This window comes from Podarcis pityusensis (genome assembly GCF_964106645.2).
Source record: "Podarcis pityusensis genome assembly, chromosome: 5".
Classification (NCBI taxonomy): domain Eukaryota; kingdom Metazoa; phylum Chordata; class Lepidosauria; order Squamata; family Lacertidae; genus Podarcis; species Podarcis pityusensis.
The window spans coordinates 59009439-59029017 of record NC_138032.1 but is presented as its reverse complement, the minus strand read 5'-3'; the positions used below and the strand labels follow the sequence as shown (position 1 = coordinate 59029017).

Below are 19579 nucleotides of genomic sequence, written 5' to 3'. Positions count from 1 at the left end.
GGGCGATTTAAAAGCCCCTGGGAAGGTGGGCAGGGGGGGACAAAGACTTTCGCCCCCCGCCCGCCTTCAGAAGGTGTTCCCGCCCCCCCGCCCCGCTTCGGAGCAGCGTTCCGAAGTGGGGCGGCTGGGGCAGGTGTTCCCGCCCCCCCGCCCCGCTTCGGAGCACCGGGAGAAGCGATCTCCCCGCAGCCCCTTGCTTCAAAAGAGGTCCGGGGGCAGCGGGGAAGAAGCGCTGCGCTTCCCGCTGCCCCCGGACCTCTTTTGAAGCAAGGGGCTGCGGGGAGATCGCTGTCCCCGGACCTCTTTTGAAGCAAGGGGCGGTGGGGAGAAGCGATCTCCCCGCAGCCCCTTGCTTCAAAAGAGGTCCGGGGGCAGCGGGAAGCGCTTCCCGCTGTCCCCGGACCTGGGGCTGCGGGGAGAAGATCGCTTCTCCCCGCCGCCCCTTGCTTCAAAAGAGAAGACCCGCTGTCCCCGGGGCAAGCTTCGTTTTGCGAAGCAAGCCCATAGGGAAATTCGTCTTGCGAGGCAACTCGAAAACGAAAAAACCTTTCGTTTTGCGAGTTTTTCGTCTCGCGAGGCGTTCGTCTTGCGGGGTACCACTGTACTTGTAAAAGCTCTGTGTGGCATTTAGTCACTTATTACTTATAATTACACTTGTGAACGCTCAGGGGAAAAATGGAGGAGAGAGAGACTTGGGGAGGGGGGGTTTACACCTACTTTTGATATCTGTATAGAGCTCCAACGTTATTCAATAAATCTATCCACCAATTAAACATGCTTTGATTAATTTTTTTTTTTTTAAAAAGAGTTCCCTTATCAGTGCACCTGCAACACTGGTAATACCTGAGAATAGGCGGCTAGGAGAGGGAGCTGGGGGGGAAAAGCCTGTCTTCCACCAGATAGGAATGACTGGGGATGAGTGGAGTCAGGAGGAACAAATATGGGGCACTCTTCTCCCCACTATTAATAATATTTAAAGCATTCACAAACGTATAGGTGGCTAACAACGTCTTACGCATTCCTCCTTTCACACATGATGCCATGCATGTATGTGTCATATCAGGCAACTTCCCTCCTATGTGGCATGAATACATCATCCAAACACAGGGGAAGAATGATTTCCCCTTTGGAGTTACTGTTTTATACACTGGAGAATTTATGCAGATTTAATGAAATTGACTGAAACTCGTGCAATCGAATTAGACTGTGTGGCAATCCTTATCAAGACCAAGTTGCTGTGCTGTTTTTTTTTTCTTTCTTTTTTAATTTCCTATTAACTGAGAGGCTCAGAAAACCAATGGAATAACTTTAAGGCAAGTAAGTCGGAAAATGTACTGACCTCCTGAGGTCCTCTGTCTGTTTGTGCTTTAGAAGCAAAAGCTGGGGGAAATACACAGTCTGGATCAGATATATTCTATACAACTGAGAAGTTATAACTCTGGTAGTATACAATATTTTCGCTAAAACGAAACTTTAGCAACTTCTGAGAAATACAGAATTATGTACCATGAAGTCACAGCAAGAAAGTCATGTGCTGGGTGGCCACATTTCCTGCTCCCAAAATCAACACAGCAAAACTCACATATACCCAGCAACATGTACACACACAGAGCCCATTGCTACCAGTTTTCCTATCACCAAAAGTCATTGTTTCCCCCTTCTTCCTTTCCTTGACATCATGAATGTCCTTTTGGTATTTATCTTGCCTCCCCACACGGTTACAACTCTTCCCGGCGCTCAGAATCATTTCCAACAGCAACCCTACCAACGCTCACACAGATCACAATTTCATCCTCCTATTAGCCAGGTCTATGAAAAAAACAATATAAATTATCACAAGTTTAGAACCAGTAGTCTACAAGCTCCCAAGTAAGGTGCGTGGCAGAGATAACAAATATGATGGGGCCAGGTATGTTCCTGGGAAGGGACAAGCAATTGTGACTTCCAAGGAGAGGAAAAGCTGTGTGTTGATTGTAGAGTTCGATATTGTAGCAACCCTAGTTCTGATAGGTGGCTAACCAATTCCACCGTAATCCCCTGAAAGGACACAATGAATCAAAAGTCTCTATTGTCTATTGTCCTCATTGCACATGTACACTAGTAGCATTTCTTGAATCTATACAGCCTGGTTAGCCACTCGCAACAGTGCTTGCACAGAAAGGCATACAGTGGTACCTCGGGTTAAGAACTTAATTCGTTCTGGAGGTCCGTTCTTAACCTAAAACTGTTCTTAACCTGAGGCACCACTTTAGCTAATGGGGCCTCCTGCTGCTGCCGGAGCACGATTTCTGTTCTCATCCTGAAGCAAAGTTCTTAACCCGAGTTACTATTTCTGGGTTAGAGGAGTCTGTAACCTGAAGCCTCTGTAACCCGAGGTACCACTGTATAGGAATAAAGAATTGCGTCTGCTGTGTAGATTTTCACCAGTGTAGCCCAATCATAGCTTTTGCATTGGTTGTCAGAAAGGTAGACAGAAATCTGTACGTACTTTCCACCACCACTGTTACCACGTTCAGCCTCTGCAGGGGCAGGACACCACCCCTGATTTGGACTTCAGAGACACACTGAATGCAGTCATATTTTCCAAGGTCTTCATGTCTCAGGGCAATATCAGGGAGAGTCCCAACCCTTGGGAGGTGCTACACTGAGTTTGCCTATTGGAACTATGCCTAGCCAGCTATGGAAGTTCTGGCTGCTTTCTCAGTCTCTCCAAGCCCAATACATGAGAAGGAAAGCCACCTCCCCTCTTCTTCCATGACTTAAAAATGGACAGGGACGCTTCCTGACCTTGTGCTCTGCTCTGCTTGCCTTGCCATATCCATTCTCTAGTGGTAGGATTTATAGACTCTCAATCATCACCCTATTTTTTAATGTTAAGGAATAACAACAATAAAGTCTTGGACTCGTTCTGCAGTCAGTGCCAAAGCATCAAGCTAGACTAGTCGATTATTTCAAGCCATAAGGATGAGATCTTTTAAAAGAAAAACATTAAAGTGAACATTGCAAAGCTATAGCAATAAATTAGTAAATATTTTTCATTCCAATTATATGAAAGGCTCTTTTTTCTTTCTTTTTTTACTTTTAACATGTGCATATGAAAAAATAATCAGTAGAACACAGGCTTACCCATTTTGTAGCACAGCATTTCGCTCCAGGTGGATTTCATGGACCCCCAGCTTGCATCCCGATATCTCAATTTTTCCCAAAGGGCTGCCCAGCACCACAAACATCTTCTCACACTGAGAAAAAGCCTGTTAAAAATACAACCAAAGATGCATAAACCATTTCCCCAAGTATCAATAACTAGGCATATAAATGGCATTTTATCATTATTCCAAACAGGAAAACGAAAGTTGGACTTAGTCGTGCCAGCTGCATAAGAGTGACCTTGATACTAAGTAACTTAAGTTCATTGATTTTGAAGAGTCTACTCTGAGTATGACTTAGCTGGGCATCATGTTTAATCATTAAACTTAATAATACCACCCCTCCAAAAAAAATCACTTATAATATAGTTCATTAAAATTAATACATAAGGTGAGATAGCAGCTAAATAAAAGAAGTGAATCAAGCCAGAAATTTTCTCAAGCTGCAAGTCAGCTCTTAAGGTGTGATCCTACCTAGAACTGGCATACCCATATATTGTGAAAAGGCATAATCATCAGGCTAAGGGAGAATTAAAGAATCCCAGAGCAATGAGCATGAAACTCTTAATTTGGGTTCCAAACATGGGTCAGGCAAAAAGAATCCTACATTGCAGAGGGCTGGACTAGATGATGCTCATGGTTCCTTCTGACTCTAGAATTCTACGATCCTAACAAATCCACTGGTCCACATTAGATTTAAAAACCACATTAGATACAAAACACCAGGCCAGGATGAAAAATGCCGAAGGTGAGTATAACCTACTTTCAAAGGACAAATTTCCTACTGGTGTAAAGAAACGAAATCTGCTCCAAGCCAGAATTTGCAATAAATTCGCCAACTGCCCACGCCCATTGGATGAAACGAAGGGACACAGCCCTTTTGGCTGCAACATCTCCTCCCAGCAAAACTCTCTGATTTACTGTCGAGAGAAAACCTGGGAAATAAATCCTTACCATTCTGGCTTCTGTTCCAGTAGTAAAGATTCTAGCTTGGAAAGAAGCTGGAGTTTGCATAACTGGATTTCACAGCAATTACACAACAGCCAATATTTTGAATGCTGAAATGATTAAATGGAAGTGTGGCATACCCTTAAGGGCATTTCTCTTGGCTTCACACACTGCTGAAATTACAAAGCCAGTGTGGCATGCCCAGGGTCTGGTGGCAACTACATTCAAATACTGATCCGTTGCCTGACATAAAGGGTGATCCTGATCACATGCTGCCTTTAAGATCAAGCTTAATTTTGACCGAATTTACCTGAAGCTAGGGAAATGGTTGGTTTTAATTGGACACAGAAAAGAAAATTGATTTTCATGGCTATTTGCAGATCAATTGAAAAATGAAATGAATTTCGTTTCATCCTCCCTTTTAACCTGAATAGGTATTTAAATAATAATGATCTGAACTAACTTATCAGTGGAGAAGAGGATTTCTCTGTGCTAACAGCAGAAGCAGTAAAGCCTGCTCTGTGGCCATCATAAATCACCCTCTAGCCTCACATGCTTATTTAAAAAATCTTGGCATTAATTCCTGTCTGCATCACAATTCACTTTTACTCTCTTCAATGCCAGCCTTGCCTATTACAGGAGCCAGTGATGCTGTATTGAGACTACAGGGGCTGCATAGATCTATTGGACCTGGGGTAGCAAAGTTTAAATCTCAGCTCAGTCTCAATTCCTCATCTATAAAGTAAGAGCAATAGACCATGACCTGCATTATAGGATGGTTGTGGGAAAAGGATGAAAACCACTGCAAATTGCTTTTCAAACCATGAGCATTAAAAATTATTTTAAACTATTTTATGGCACGTCATATATTTCCCCCTATCATCTTAAAACTTTTTTGAGTTCTGCCCCACTTCTAAAGTTCTTCTCTACTCAACACCAAGTGCCACAGCAGAAGATGCATAGTTTCTTGCATGCAGTCAGATGCTGCCTAGTGCAAGTACCTATGGATTAGGACCCAAATCCAACACTGGTAATCAAGAAGTGGAATAGAACAAGACACCTCTGCCTGCTCCTAAAGGTCACACGATCAGAAGAAAGCAAGGTAAAGGTAAAGGGACCCCTGACAATTAAGTCCAGTTGCGAATGACTCTGGAGTTGCAGCGCTCATCTTGCTGTATAGGCCGAGGAAGCCGGCGTTTGTCCACTTCCGCAGATAGTTTTTCTGGGTCATGTGGCGAAACCAGAGCAGCACATGGAAACGCCGTTTACCTTTCCGCCAGAGTGGTACCTATTTATCTACTTGCACCGTGTGCTTTCAAACTGCTAGGTGGGCAGGAACTGGGACTGAACAACGGGAGCTCACCCCGTTGCGGGGATTCGAACCGCTGACCTTTCAATCGGCAAGCCCAAGCAGCACAGTGGTTTAACCCACAGCACCACCCGCAAAAGTACACAATTGCTAATGGGGCAAAGCAGGAGAGCAGTCACACCTACAAATCCAGTGTAGATCAATGAGGATTCAATGGTAAAAAGTAGGAATGATCCTCCTACCCCACCCTGGAATCTAGCATTCCCCTTCCAGGTGTTTTGGCCCCCACAGTTTAAGGGCCATTGCAGTGGTCATAGATGGCTCTTTGCCTATAAATGATGTGTCCACACTCTTTAAAATTATAGCCATCCAGCTACAACTCAGGGTGACTCCTTCCACCGCAAAAACTCTCTCCTATAAATCACTGTGTAAAAGATTCCAGAGGAATAGCCATATCAGTCTGTGGCAGCAAAAAGAGTTATGGCACACCTTAAAGCTTTTGTGGACTAGAGTCCACTTTAATTAGATACAAGATGGACTGCACCTAATGACATGGGTCCTAGTCCACAGAAAGATCCACATATAATCACATTCATCTTTAAGACTGTTATTCTTGTAAACAAGACATTTTTAAAAGTATTTTAAATAAGGCAATAGTATGGATGGAAAACATGGCTCCCAGCTCATTTTATTAATGGGTTACTAGAGGACTATGGAGAACAAATCTCTTGCTTACTCTACCACAAGACTCATAAACAGCACCCTACTCATCCAGAATGCCTCGCTTCCTTCCATTTACCTTAGGGCTCTGTGTGAGGTCCATGTAAGTGCCTAACACCTACATTACTGCCCTCAGATACTTGCCGTTAATAAGAACCCCTCTTTTTTGACTTTCCAATCCTCAGCCCACCAACACAGTTGCTTCCAGTTCCTACAGCATATTAGAATTTTTTGTCCTATCCAATTTCCCCATTCCTAACAAAAGCTAGTAATTGTGCTCCCTGAGAAATGGGAATGTTTGAAAATATTATTTTAACAGCTTAGTGAATCACTGCTAGTCTTCGCCATAAAACCCTCTTGATTGCAGCAGGATCCCGTTAAACACATTCTCAAATACACAAAATGGGGGGAAAAAGCTATTGTTTGGGTTGTTTTGGGTGGTAAGTAGCTGGCAAGTTTAACACAACATGAAAACAAGGCACACATCCTGGGTTTGTCTGGCACCTTGCTTTTATAGAATTTGAGAACAGACACTTTTCAGCTACCATCATACACATAAGGCACAGGCTTGTCTTACTCCTGGGCACTGACAACAGTATACTAGCCCCTGCAACATAAAACAAGATAATTTTACAGCTACCAACTAGACACAGTACTGCAGAGTGACAGTTTGTCATGAAGCAGTAAGGACTGTGGCAGTATGGTTTGAGCACAAATGTCAGTTTTTAAACTGTTATGTCTTGGCAAGCATCAGCTTAAAATGTGTCATGCCATCCCAGAATCTTACTCTCTGTAGTACACTAAAGTTAGGCTAATCCTGCCATCATTTAGCAAATTTGCAACCTGTTGGAGTAAGAAATGACTGCACTCTGTTACGTGTTTGTCAGCTACAAGATGTCTTAATTCTTGTATATAAATTCTGAATCAGTTTTACGTACACTAGTAAAACAAGGGACATGGCAAGAAAATTACTTACAAAGCAAGCAAGGATTGATTAGCTTTTGCAAAGTCTTGTAAAGTACATAAATATTGTGCCAAGCAATTAGAACCTTACTTTTTATATTACTTTTTAATATTTTTTATGTAAGGCATTTATACCCTTTAGCCAAAGTGGCTGCTAGAGCAGCTTATAAAAATCAGCACTAAGACAGTCCCTGCCCTCAGGAGGCTCACCATCTAAGACATGACACGTGAGGAAAAATAATGGGATGGAGGAGGCGAGAGCAAACTCAAGCACAAATTCTGAAAGTCATAGAGGTGTGTCTATGTGGATTCTGGTTATCTGGAAGAGAAGCAACTTCTTGCAGATACCAATGGTGGTTCAGGCCTTGATAAAGAGCAGTCGCTTCAGCAAAAACATTCTTCCCTCCACATCGGATCCGGAACACAGCAGATGAAGACTTCCAGGCCAGGAAAACAGCACAGCTCTTCATTTAGCAATCAGCTGAGGGCCTATTTGTGTGTTTCCTGCTCCACCACCCAGGAAGCACTTTTATTTTGGGGGTTTAGGTAGGCAGTAGCCCCACTAGTCTGGGGCTAGTTCTCTGCAAAATTTATATTTATAGTGGAGGAAGGGGGAAAGGAATACAGAGTCAGCACAGGCTTAAATATTTAGAATTACAACAATAAATAGTTTTACAACTTCATACAACAACTATGTATGCTTACAAACACTAGTTATCAACTGCTGTTTCAATTGGACATGGTATAGCTATTACACCAATTGTGTACGTACAATACGTATCTGCTAACGCCTCAATATTATTATGCCTTATGGATATAAGCTACAATGCTCAATAGAGCTTTTTTCCATTTAAAAGCTTACTTCTGCGAACCTTGGGATTTCTCCAAACTTTGCCTTTTCGTGACAAAGATACTGTGCTGCTTATCAACTGGAACTTGGAGAACCGAGTGTATTATCATATATATAATATATACCAGGGGTCAGCAAACTTTTTCAGCAGGGGGCTGGTCCACTGTCCCTCAGACCTTGTGGGGGCCCAGACTATATTTTTGGGGGGGAAATAATGAACAAATTCCTATGCCCCACAAATAACCCAGAGATGCATTTTAAATAAAAGGACACATTCTACTCATGTAAAAACATGCTGATTCCCAGACCGTCCACGGGCCGGATCCAGCCCCCGGGCCTTAAGTTTGTCTACCCATGATGTATACCAACGTATAGGCCTACCCATCCTGCACACCGCAACCTGCTGCGGTTCCCCAACCCCCTCATGCAAATAGGAACTCCCCCCATTAGGCCTCATTTCTGCAGGGTGGATGGGGGTGGCAACTAGGGAGAACAGTGCTCTTGCAAACAAACAGATGTATCATAAGCACGAGCAATCATCAGGTGAAGAGGCAAACTTTGCCAAAAATTTGCTTCCATAATATTAATCTATATTAAACTTCTAAATTGGCTATTTTAAAATTGGCAACATTCTGAAACGCTTCCTTTTAATTTCTGTTGAAAAGAGATCCTTTAACAACAAACCTTATCTAAATAAACTGCCTTTTATCTTCATTCTGGGTTCATATAAATGAACCATTTCAGGAATTCTGATTAGGTAATGTATGAACTCTACCTGTGCTCTCATTTTCCATTACAGTACTTACAAATCTTTTGTGTCAAAGTCTCTCATAAGTGTAAACTTTACTAAGTACAGAAGAAATTAGCCTAAAATGGGTTCTCCAGCAAAAAGGAACTCCTATAACTTTGCTACTGAAGTTGATACCCAAATGAATTCATCAGAACAGACTGCTATGTTCATAGCTCATTATGGCTAAATGCTATGTGTAAAAAAACTGGAGTGCCACTTTTAGCCAACAGATTTAAATCTTCTTTGTCATTAATAAATAAATGAGTAACAAAAAAGTGTTCATTTCAGAAGGTTTATCTGTGAGAATATTAGGATGATTTACGACTTAACGTTCTGTTAAAAAAAAAAAAAGCTTTCCATTTTCCAGGCTTGTTCCTGCGACTTTGAAAAAGCATATACAATGGTACCTCAGGTTAAGTACTAAATTCGTTCCGGAGGTCCGTTCTTAACCTGAAACTGTTCTTAACCTGAAGCACCACTTTAGCTAATGGGGCTGCCTCCTGCTGCTGCCGCGCCGCCAGAACACGATTTCTGTTCTCATCCTGAAGCAAAGTACTTAACCCAAGGTAATAGTTCTGGGTTAGCGGAGTCTGTAACCTGAAGCGTCTGTAACCTGAGGTACCACTGTATGTTTCAATGGCACGATGCCCCTTTGAGGGCTAAAGTTCTCAGATTACACACCCCAAAAAAGAGGTAACACATAAATGCAGATGTTGCACTGAATTTACTAGCCCAAGGTTCAGGTGGTAGGCAAGGCTTTAGCACCAGCGCTGCAATTTTGTGTCCTAAATTAGGCACCTAAAGCCCACAAGCTTTCACAGGGTTTGGTAACTTACACATAAAATGTCCACCTTTTTACTCTTTCTACAGTAATTCATTCTAAATGCAGCCAATATTTCCAGGACTAGCATGTACTTTCCATATGATTAAATACTGTCAGTATTTAATTTTGCATTTTTAAGCCTTTGTTACAGTAAATACTTCAAAATGATATGCTATTATAATTGACTAGGCCTTAAAAGCGGGAGGAAAGTTCAATTTCAATTTAATGGTTTCAGCTCTTAGGTCTTCCTCTACTCTGCTGTTGCACAGAGAGTGTTGAAAACATTCTGCATCTATGGCTCCTTATTTCTAAGGAATTTTAAAATATACTTTATGTGGTTTAGGTAGGAGGGAAGAAATTAAGTTAATGTTCGCCCACAGTTTATCACTGAAAATATTTGTAGAAGGGCATAGAAAATAGCAATTCTATTTTTTAAATGGAGTTGAATCTTAAGGAATGGTTGAATTTTAAGGAATGCATATAATATGTACTTGCAGGGCAGAGATCTGGAAGTCCTTTTATTTTCTTCTTCTTTATCCTTCTTTAGTTTTTTTATTTCTTTTCCCTTTCTTTTGCTTTTTTTCTTTCAGTTTCTCCTTTTCTCCTTTCCTTGTCTTTTCTTCTTTCTGACTTTCTCTTTTGGACTAAGTAGTTTTTTTAAAAAAAATCTCAGTATATTATAAATAAGATACTTTGTAATGGGTATGTATTTTTGTATATCTTTGAATAAGTATCAATAAAAAAAGGAAACCCAAGGTGAATTTGACAACATTTTAAAAATGTGATGACTATATCACGAAACTGTTCCTTTTGCCACCCGAACCTTGAGAATGTATCTTGTATTCACCTGTTCTGAAACCCACATCCCACCTTAGAACATTCACGACCTATTTTTCTTGTGATGAAGTAAATTTTCTTAATTAACCATTAGAAGAGTTCAATTATTCTGAATCATCTAGGCCCGCAGCTTCAAGTGTTCTCTGCTGTACAGCCAGACTTTCAGTATGAATTTCATAGAATTAGAGAATCATCTGAGAAGGCAGCTACCCTCTCTTTCAGAGTGAGATCTAGCAACTGATTCTCATGCATATATAATTTAAAATCGAGCTACTCAACTACCCAGTACATGGAGGATTGCCCTTGACTGTGGTTTGGAAGCTTAGAATCAGAATTGCAGAGCTGGAAGGGACCACAAGGGCCAGCCACTCCAACCCCTGCAATGCACGGGATATTTTGCCCAATGTGGGGCTCGAACTCATGGCCTCAAGACTGCAGTTGCTGTACACACCAGAGCAGGGTGGGGCGAGGATGTCTTCACTTGATGCGCGTTACCTGATTAGTTTCATTGTGGCTGCAACATCCCTAAACTCCAGTTCAGTGAACCTGTGTGGCCTCTGCATGTGCAACAGCTGCTTGAAATGTGCACACTTCAAGCTTAACTGCGGCTTGCATTTTCAAGATGGGTGGAGTAAAAATAATAAAATATTATTAAAATTATTTCAAACTGGATGAACCGTGGTTTGAGGTAAAGCACATCAAACAGGAGTATTTCTCAAGAAACCACAGGATTGATATGGATTGTGGTTGACGTTATGTGTACTCAGCTTCAAGCACCAGTGATGGAAAGCACGCTGAAGTCAGAGAAAATGCCAATGTGTACACAACCTAAGTTGGAGGTGGGAAGGGAGAAAAAAACCCATGGCTTTAACAGTTTGGGTCTACCATATATCAGAGACTCATTTCTTTGTGACTGATTTAGCAGAAAGAACATAGAGTTGCTCCTTCCGCTGGAATCAACAAGGCAGTGCACACATGCATAAGGGTTGCAGTGTGTGTTTTGGTTAACATTTGAAATGGAAGAATCAGGCCCCGGTCTCTTAGAACAAACAGTCTATGTGTTGCCTTGAATTCAGCTAAAGCTGAATTTCTGGACAAAATATATCCAGATGTGCCAGTATTGCTCAAGGGCAACATCACTTTTGACAGTAGTGATGCTGCAATGCCTCCGTCAGGTTGTGACGGAAGTTTCATTCACATACACGCCACACACTTTAGTTAAAAAGAAAACTATACAACAGAGACAAAATCTCTCAGCACGCTTATTTCCATCACAGAACAAAGCTATGAATGATAATTCTCAGCGGTCACTAAAGTTTTTCTCTGACTCGAAATATTAACTATTTGCCAAAAAAGGTTGTGATTTTTTTTTTCCTTAAAAGGAACAAAACATTGTGAATCAATACGTCTCCAGGGAATTGCTTCTTCATTGTAATCATGACCAAAAAACCAACTTAAACTGTAATGCTTAAAATATTCTCAACAAGTGTTAGTATTTCCACACTTTCTTATTTTAGTTTTGTATTCCATTTCAATCTAGTAATTCTTATTTCAGTAAATGCCTGAAAAAGAAATGTGCAACAAAATAATGCCTTTTCGGGTGTATGCAAAACTTTTATGCAATTTTGTTTTTATAATTGTACTGTAACTGAGTCAAGTATTGTCTTTCTCCCACTTCCATAATCACAAAGCTTTGAATGTAGCAAATCATTTTTCCGACCTTCCCCCAAAAGCAGAAGTGGCAACTAGATCTGGATGGTGGGCCAGGTCACTATCCCCCCACATTGTTGTTGTTGTTGCAAGTCCGACTCTTCGTGACCCCATGGACCAGAGCATGCCAGGCACTTCTGTCTTCCACTGCCTCTCGCAGTTTGGTCAAACTCATGCTGGTAGCTTCGAGAACACTATCCAACCATCTCGTCCTCTGTCGTCCCCTTCTCCTTGTGCCCTCCATCTTTCCCAACATCAGGGTCTTTTCAAGGGAGTCTTCTCTTCTCATGAGGTGGCCAAAGGATTGGAGCCTCAGTTTCACGATCTGTCCTTCCAGTGAGCACTCAGGGCTGATAGTTTGATTGGGTTGCAGAATCATCCATGTCAGTCACCTGACATCACACTGCTGCACGAGGTAGCATTTTGGCACATCTGATGGTTTTCTGATATGCAGAGCTTTGCAAGCACTGCTGATACAAGCTGTGCTTGCAAACCACTTTTTCACTTGGCTGATTTTTACCTGCCAAACACCTGACATCATATGCATTTTCTCATTGCTTTCTACGGTATCCTACGGTCATCCTGCTGTGACGCTGTGGGTTAAACCACAGAGCTTAGGGCTTGCCGATCAGGTCGGCGGTTCGAATCCCCGTGACAGGGTTAGCTCCCGTTGCTCAGTCCCAGCTCCTGCCAACTTAACAGTTCGAAAGCACGTCAAAGTGCAAGTAGATAAATAGTTACTGCTGTGGCGGGAAGGTAAATGACGGTTCCGTGCGCTGCTCGGGTTCGCGAGAAGCGGCTTACTCATGCTGGCCACATGACCCGGAAGCTGTACGCCGGCTCCCTCAGCCAGTAAAGTGAGATGAGCGCCGCAACCCCAGAGTCGTCCACAACTGGATCTAACGGTCAGGGGTCCCTTTACCTTAAACTTACAACTGCGGTTGAAACTCAATCTTAGGTTACAATCCTATACATTACAGGAAATAAAGCCAGCAGAACACAATGGACTTCTGAATTGGGGGTGGGGCTGTGTGCTATGTGCAATGGGAAAATAGAAAGGCAGACGTGTCAAAGACCCAACTCCATTAAATATAAAGGGGACACACCAAGGACTCAATAATAACTCTTGTTTGAACATTCTAAGGTTTAATATAAGCCTGGAAAGGCAAGAGAAAAACCACCAAAACAATATGCAGGAGTTTCATTTTAATCTTTCCTAAACCACCAATATCTAAACATTGTCTACTGGCAAAATATCAAGTTTCAGGACTATACAGAACATGAACACAAACTGTCATTAACAAGCTCATGAGATTTCCCATGAGCTTGAGAAAGCCAATGAACGTAGCATTGGCTGAAGAAATGAACTTCTGAAGAAACAATGATCTTCTTCCTTTTTTGAAAAAATAACTTTCTACTCCTTATTATTATAAATTTATCCCGGAGTGTGTGGGGGCAATGCCTGGTGACATGTCAGAAGTGATACCAAATAAGGTATCAGTTGGACAGGAATCATATTCAGCAGCTATGAAGTTCATTGCCCCATGAAGTATGCATAATAAATTATAAAAATGGTTTAAAAATGGAAAATGAAAAAATAATGCAGAGTTTGGTTAATTTTACACAGGCTGCAGAATCCAGTTTTTCTCCTTGGTGCTGAATTTATTTTGAGAGGATGGGGAATATGTAGGATCCACAAAGTCTTGGTCATACCTAAGTTGCAAAGAATACATATCTGTATATCTGCTTTAGTGCTAGTTTAAAAAAAGAAGAAGAAAAAAGCATGCATGAGCAATGAAATAGAGGCTTAATATATTAAAGCTAGCCTCAAGTGTACCAGCTTTTCTATCAAGATTTGTGTGTCTAAATTAGTATGATCTTCCTCAAACATTTATTTTTGAAAAGAAACAGAAAGGTGCTCCAATACTTAAATTCAAAAGGCCTTTTGAAAACGAAGAAAAAGTTACTATCACAGGATGAAGAAGTCTTTGATAATTAGCTATTTTTAAAATACAAGCAATCTAACCTGCTAATGAGCAAAATAACTTTTAAAACATCTGATTAAAACAGAAGAAATAGATTATGCTAATGACTTTACCCAGTTACCTCTTCTATAGATCTTTTAGCACCAACTATTAATTATATCATAATGAAAGCACAAAGTCTAGACTAATTGAGTTTGTGAGTCATCTACCTGGAAGGGGAACTTTTTTGTGAGGGCAAAGTGAATGATCCCAAACGTGAACTAAACAAAGTAAATTTTGGTTTCACCTTCAGCTCTTTGAAAGTCAAAATAATATTTATACTCTCAACTTTTTTCTCCTTCACTAACTATTAGTTTTAAGAATATAAAAATGTAAGAAGAGCTTGCCAGTTTGGGGGCAATGGCTCATCTAGTCCAGCATCCTGTTTTCACAGTAGCCAGATGCCTATGAGAAACCCGCAAGCACGACCTGAGCACAGCATCCCTCTCCCCTCCTAAGGTTTTCAGCAAATGTTATTCAGAAACACACTGCCTCTGGTCATCAAACAGTTTCCTTCTAACATCAATACATTACTCGAAAGCAATGTAGTATATTAGTTAACAGTGATAGCTGCCTTCTGTGTAATATGAGATTACATTCACAAACCTTGATCATCATTTCAAAAAAATAAAAATAAAAATCATTTTCCTTAAAATTCTGGATGGTTGTTTATTTTTATTTACCGCTAATGGGAAAACATATTTTACAAATTATACAATGGGCAGCAAGTTCTTCATTTCGGTGGTGGCTAATCCAACCAGTTTCAGGCATGGGGGCAGATTTGTGTTCAACACAACAGTGTTTATGTGTAGCGCTCGAAATAAATTAAAAAAATTAAAAATTGGCCAGTAGAACCTTAGAGACCAACCCAGAACAAACTTAGTTGGTCTCTAAGGTGCTACTGGATAATTTTTATTTTTTTTATTTATTTCGACTGCGTCAGACCAACATGGCTACCTACCTGAATCTAGTATGTGTAGCACTGTTATTTTTCCCTGCAGAAGCAAATAGGATCCATTCGACTTTATACAGAAGAAAACTAATGGGTTATCTAACACTTCAGCATCATCCCAAGTTCTTTCCTAGTTTCCCATTCTTCTTCAAAGCCCATTCTGATAAAGCCTTTCCTGCTCTACCTGGTTTTCATTCTTTTGTTGCTAAATGCTGCCAATTTATTCTACCCAGTCCTCAATTGCTTTACCAGATCCTGTCCCTCATGTACAACTTGGACTTTAAGCCCCAGGGCCATGTCACGTCTCTGTTCTGCATGATACCTTGCATGCTGCCAGCAGTAAGTATTAAACTACCAGCCTTACAACCTACTCATATACAAACAACAGATCCTGGAAAACACCTGACATTAAAACATTTAACTTGATATTCACTTGGGGGTTTGCGGCTCACAAAATGACCTAGACCTATGACTCTGTTCCTCTGATTCCACAAAGAATCAAGGAAATCTTTCAGTAGCATAGAGAGTATCCAGAGAACCAACACAGCAGACAATGCCCAACCTACTGAAATCCCATCATGGATTTTAAGGGATATCAAGAAGAGAAGAAACTAATTAAAGTTGAAATATCCTGAATATAATCTTTATCTGTTGACTCAGCTCAAGAGATTAAATCCCTATATACTTGGTTATATGAGAGAAAGAGAGAGAGAGATTAGTGATCCCTTCCCAGCTGTTAAGGAGCAATACCTGAATATAGATTTCTTGTGGGAGTCCATAAGAGAAGACAAAACATGTGATTGGAATGATGTCAGTTCCCCAAAGACACCAACTCATACTTACACAGAAAGAAAGACATCTCCATACCTTTATATATACACAAGAGGAAATATAACAGAATGATGCCTTTATTAGTGCCCAAAGCGAAAGAATAATGGATTACAATAGTTCATCCTGGCAATAGACAGAGTTGAAAGTAACATGAGCAGCTGATGTACAACATTCCTAATGCCGTTACATGAATATGCTTCTTCCATGAATGCAGCACTTCCAGTCCTATTTTTACCAAACTCTTCCAAAGTCCAAGAAACCAAGTCCTGAAACATTCAGTATGACTTGTAAGTCATTTCTGTCAATACTATTAGTCAGAATATTTGAATAAGAAAGGTAGAAAAAATAAAACCAAAACTAGAAACTAGTTTGAGGGGAATACAAAATTTTGTTGTTTATTTCTATTTGTTTAAATCAAACAGAATAAACACAGGCCTCCTTCTGCCCAAGAAATGGACTGCAATCCAGCAGAGGCTCCCATTGAAGGAAGAGTGAAAAGCAATGAACATCAATTCCTTCTTATCCCTACTGCTTCCCACGTCCCATGCCATGCCGCTCTAGAGGGTCCTGAAACTCTGCAGAGCAGATTTTCAACAAGTTCTGGGGGTCCTGAAGCAAGCTCACAGGAACTCTGGATCCAAGCTATGCAACTTAATATCCCCATCCATTGATCATCCCCATTTTCATACCAATGATAAAATTATGAACAATTCAACTATTATCTACTCTATTGCATCCCATATTGATTTACTCTGTCATAGCCCCATCTTGTACTGAGCCAAGAAGCTGATCTGGGTAAAGATATGCTAGAAAGACCTATATATTATTATTAATATATATTAATAATATATATTAATATATTTTAGGGCAATTCTAAAATATGTTAGCAGCTACAGTATATTTAATTTGTACGGTGGTGGTATTGCGACCTGCCTTAGGTCAGGTGGCTCTGAGAATGTGAGGTTAAGAATGTACTCATGCAGATCATGAACCCTTGTTTAAATAAAGTCCTCTTTCACTATTTGGGTGAAATCAACACCCATCTGGCCTACAAAGCCCTAATACGCTAACAATACAGTTGCAATACTTGAGGTCCCAACCTAAGCAAGTTGCATAATGCCAAGTTTTTAAAAATGAACCAATAATAATCAAATTTAAATCAAGTTTCAGGTCACTAACACAAGGTTTAAAGAAGATTGCTGTTAACACTGCAAGTTGCTGTTGTAATTGATGCTATTGGTTTGGCATTTATAGATATATTGTTTCCAAAACATGTAATAAGGCTGCACGATTCAATTACACTTTTTTATTGGCAATGTGAATGTTTTGGTTGTTTTATCTGTTTTAATATTTTGTAATGAACTTTTTTTAAAAAAATGGATTCCTTTTTGCTGTTTTACAAAGTTTAACATGGGAAGCGGCCAGGAAGCTACCAGATGTAAGAGAGAGACAAACAGGTCTCTTAAATATACGGGCTTGGATCCCAAGAAACAAACAGAGAATTTCACTTGGCCAAGGGGGTTTCCCACATCCATTTGCAGTACAGGAGAAGGACTATTTGCATGTAATAATAATTTAATAAATTATTATTTATACCCCGCCCATCTGGCTGGGTTCCCCCAGTCACTCTGGGCGGCTTCCAGCAGAATATTCCAGCAGAATATTCATGTAGAAGGCCTCAGGTTCTATCTCCAGCATCTCCATGTAGGGCTAAGAAAGAACCTTATCCAAAACTTTGGAGAGCAACTTCCAGTCCATGTAGACAATACAGAGCTAGATAAACGAACATTTCAACTAAGTAGAGGTCAGCTTTCTATCTTCCCCCTGGAGCTCTTCACATCCTGGAAAAGTGACTTCTGAGATCTGAAGGGCCTCTATAAAAGAGTGCAATGCAGAATCCCATGGAATCAGCAGTTGGCAAAAACTAAACTAAACCTTGTGCTAGTGGGCACACTTTTCATTCACACAAGGGACACTCTGGGTCCAAGCCGTGGTGCTGTGTAATTTCATGATATTTGAAGGAGGGGGAGAATAGCGATGGTATGGGACAGAGCCAGTTCCTAAGGTGACATGCAGTAGGGATGAATGTGATTTTTCCAGGCTTAAAAAAAGTCAACAAGAAAGAGGTAGGCAGTTATCATCCCATGCCTTTTCAGAGAAGCACAGTTGTTTTGCAATGGTGACATGGTTGCTTTTGCTCTGGGTGGAATTACTCCTGAAAACTTCAATAGTAATGCCTCTCATACATACCAACACGACCTCTCTTTATCCCATGCAGGGCCACTGCAGCTGCAAAGACAGCCAACTTTAGAAAAGTGCCTCAGCTGTCAAATTTGTCACTTAAACGTCAGAGGCAGACACATGCTCCAAGACAAAATAAAATGGAAGCAATAATAATTCCCCCTCTTAAGGAAAAAATGCTTGTTGGTAGACTCCAGCATGACAGCCATATTCCATGGTTCAATGCTCACTACAGACTTGCCACTTGAGGGCAGAACGCATGATTAATTGAAATAAAGCACGACTGTGTTAAAGAAAATATATTGCCAAGGTAAAAGAAAAAAAGAAAAAGACACCACAGCTAACAATATTTCAGATGTAGGGACATAATAGTATCATTTCATTTTTATGACATCAGTTCACTAAACATAGAAAAACAATATATTCAGTAAGCGGGCGGTTAGAGAGAGACCAGGCTTTTTCTGTGTGTTTTTTTTCCTAATCACTAATTCACTAAGATACGGAATGGCACCTCTGATCAACTACAAACAAAATACTGCATATATTCAATTTTAACACACATACATAAATAAATATGTGCAACTTTCCCAAACATTGCCCTAACTCTTGACATGCAGATACAATACAGACAGCAACCATTTTAGACATATCCAATTGATGTGCGACCGCCAACATACGGGTCCTTTTGGACCCCGGAAGAGGGAGGAATGGGGGCAGAACAGAGTACATTGGGCTCATGCACTCTCTGCCATGTGTGGGGACCAGGAACAGAACCCCCATGCAAAATGGTCACTGTCTGTATTGTGTTTATATTACAAATCCATGACATGGATGTTGATGAAAACTGTGACACTGCCTGTTGCTTACCTGGATGGAGAGGTATGCGAAGAGTGTTTTCACAATATTTTTTCACTGGTGTCTATAGAACCATAGTCCAAGGAATAGTAGTTCTGCTGGGGTGCCCAAGTGACAACTTCCACTCATGTGTCATTCATTCCCTTTCAAGATTTCTGGTGCTATCAAATAACGCGTTTCACTATGCCATATATACCTTTATTGCCATTTAGCCGTAGATACAATCCCTTTTCCCCAGTCTATAGGGATTGGGCTTGAAGTGGCCTTAGGATGGGACTCTGGTACTGGCTGTCAGGGAAAGAGATTTATGGGCTCAGGGAAGTGACCCCTCCTCTCTCAGCTCAATCAGATGCACTGTACAAGTCTGTAAATAGGATAGGTGCTGCCATCAGAGTGCATGAGGCAGTGTGGAGGACAGGAAGAGGGAGGCATGTGGATGCCGAAGGCCAGTGAGTCCTATAGAGGTGCCACCTGGAAAGATTGCCCTATCAGAGAAAAACAGGGAAGATGTGGGCCAAAAGATCAGATTGGTCCATGGAACACTCGTCCCGACTGCCTCAGCTATGCCTGGGTGTGGCTC

The 19579-nt window shown here is 41.0% G+C and overlaps 1 protein-coding gene across 9 annotated transcripts in view; it reads right to left on the bottom strand.

Annotated features, from left to right (window-relative positions):
• Positions 1 to 19579, bottom strand: part of MGMT (O-6-methylguanine-DNA methyltransferase) — a 171061-nt gene that overhangs the window by 130285 nt on the left and 21197 nt on the right. For 7 of the 9 annotated variants that reach the window (XM_081007220.1, XM_081007224.1, XM_081007227.1 and 4 more), the window contains exon 3: positions 3127 to 3251. The exons of the other annotated variants lie outside the window; for them this stretch is intronic. In XM_081007220.1, the coding sequence (XP_080863346.1) occupies positions 3127 to 3251 (125 nt within the window). The remainder of the gene's footprint in view (positions 1 to 3126; positions 3252 to 19579) is intronic. 9 annotated transcript variants of the gene reach the window in all.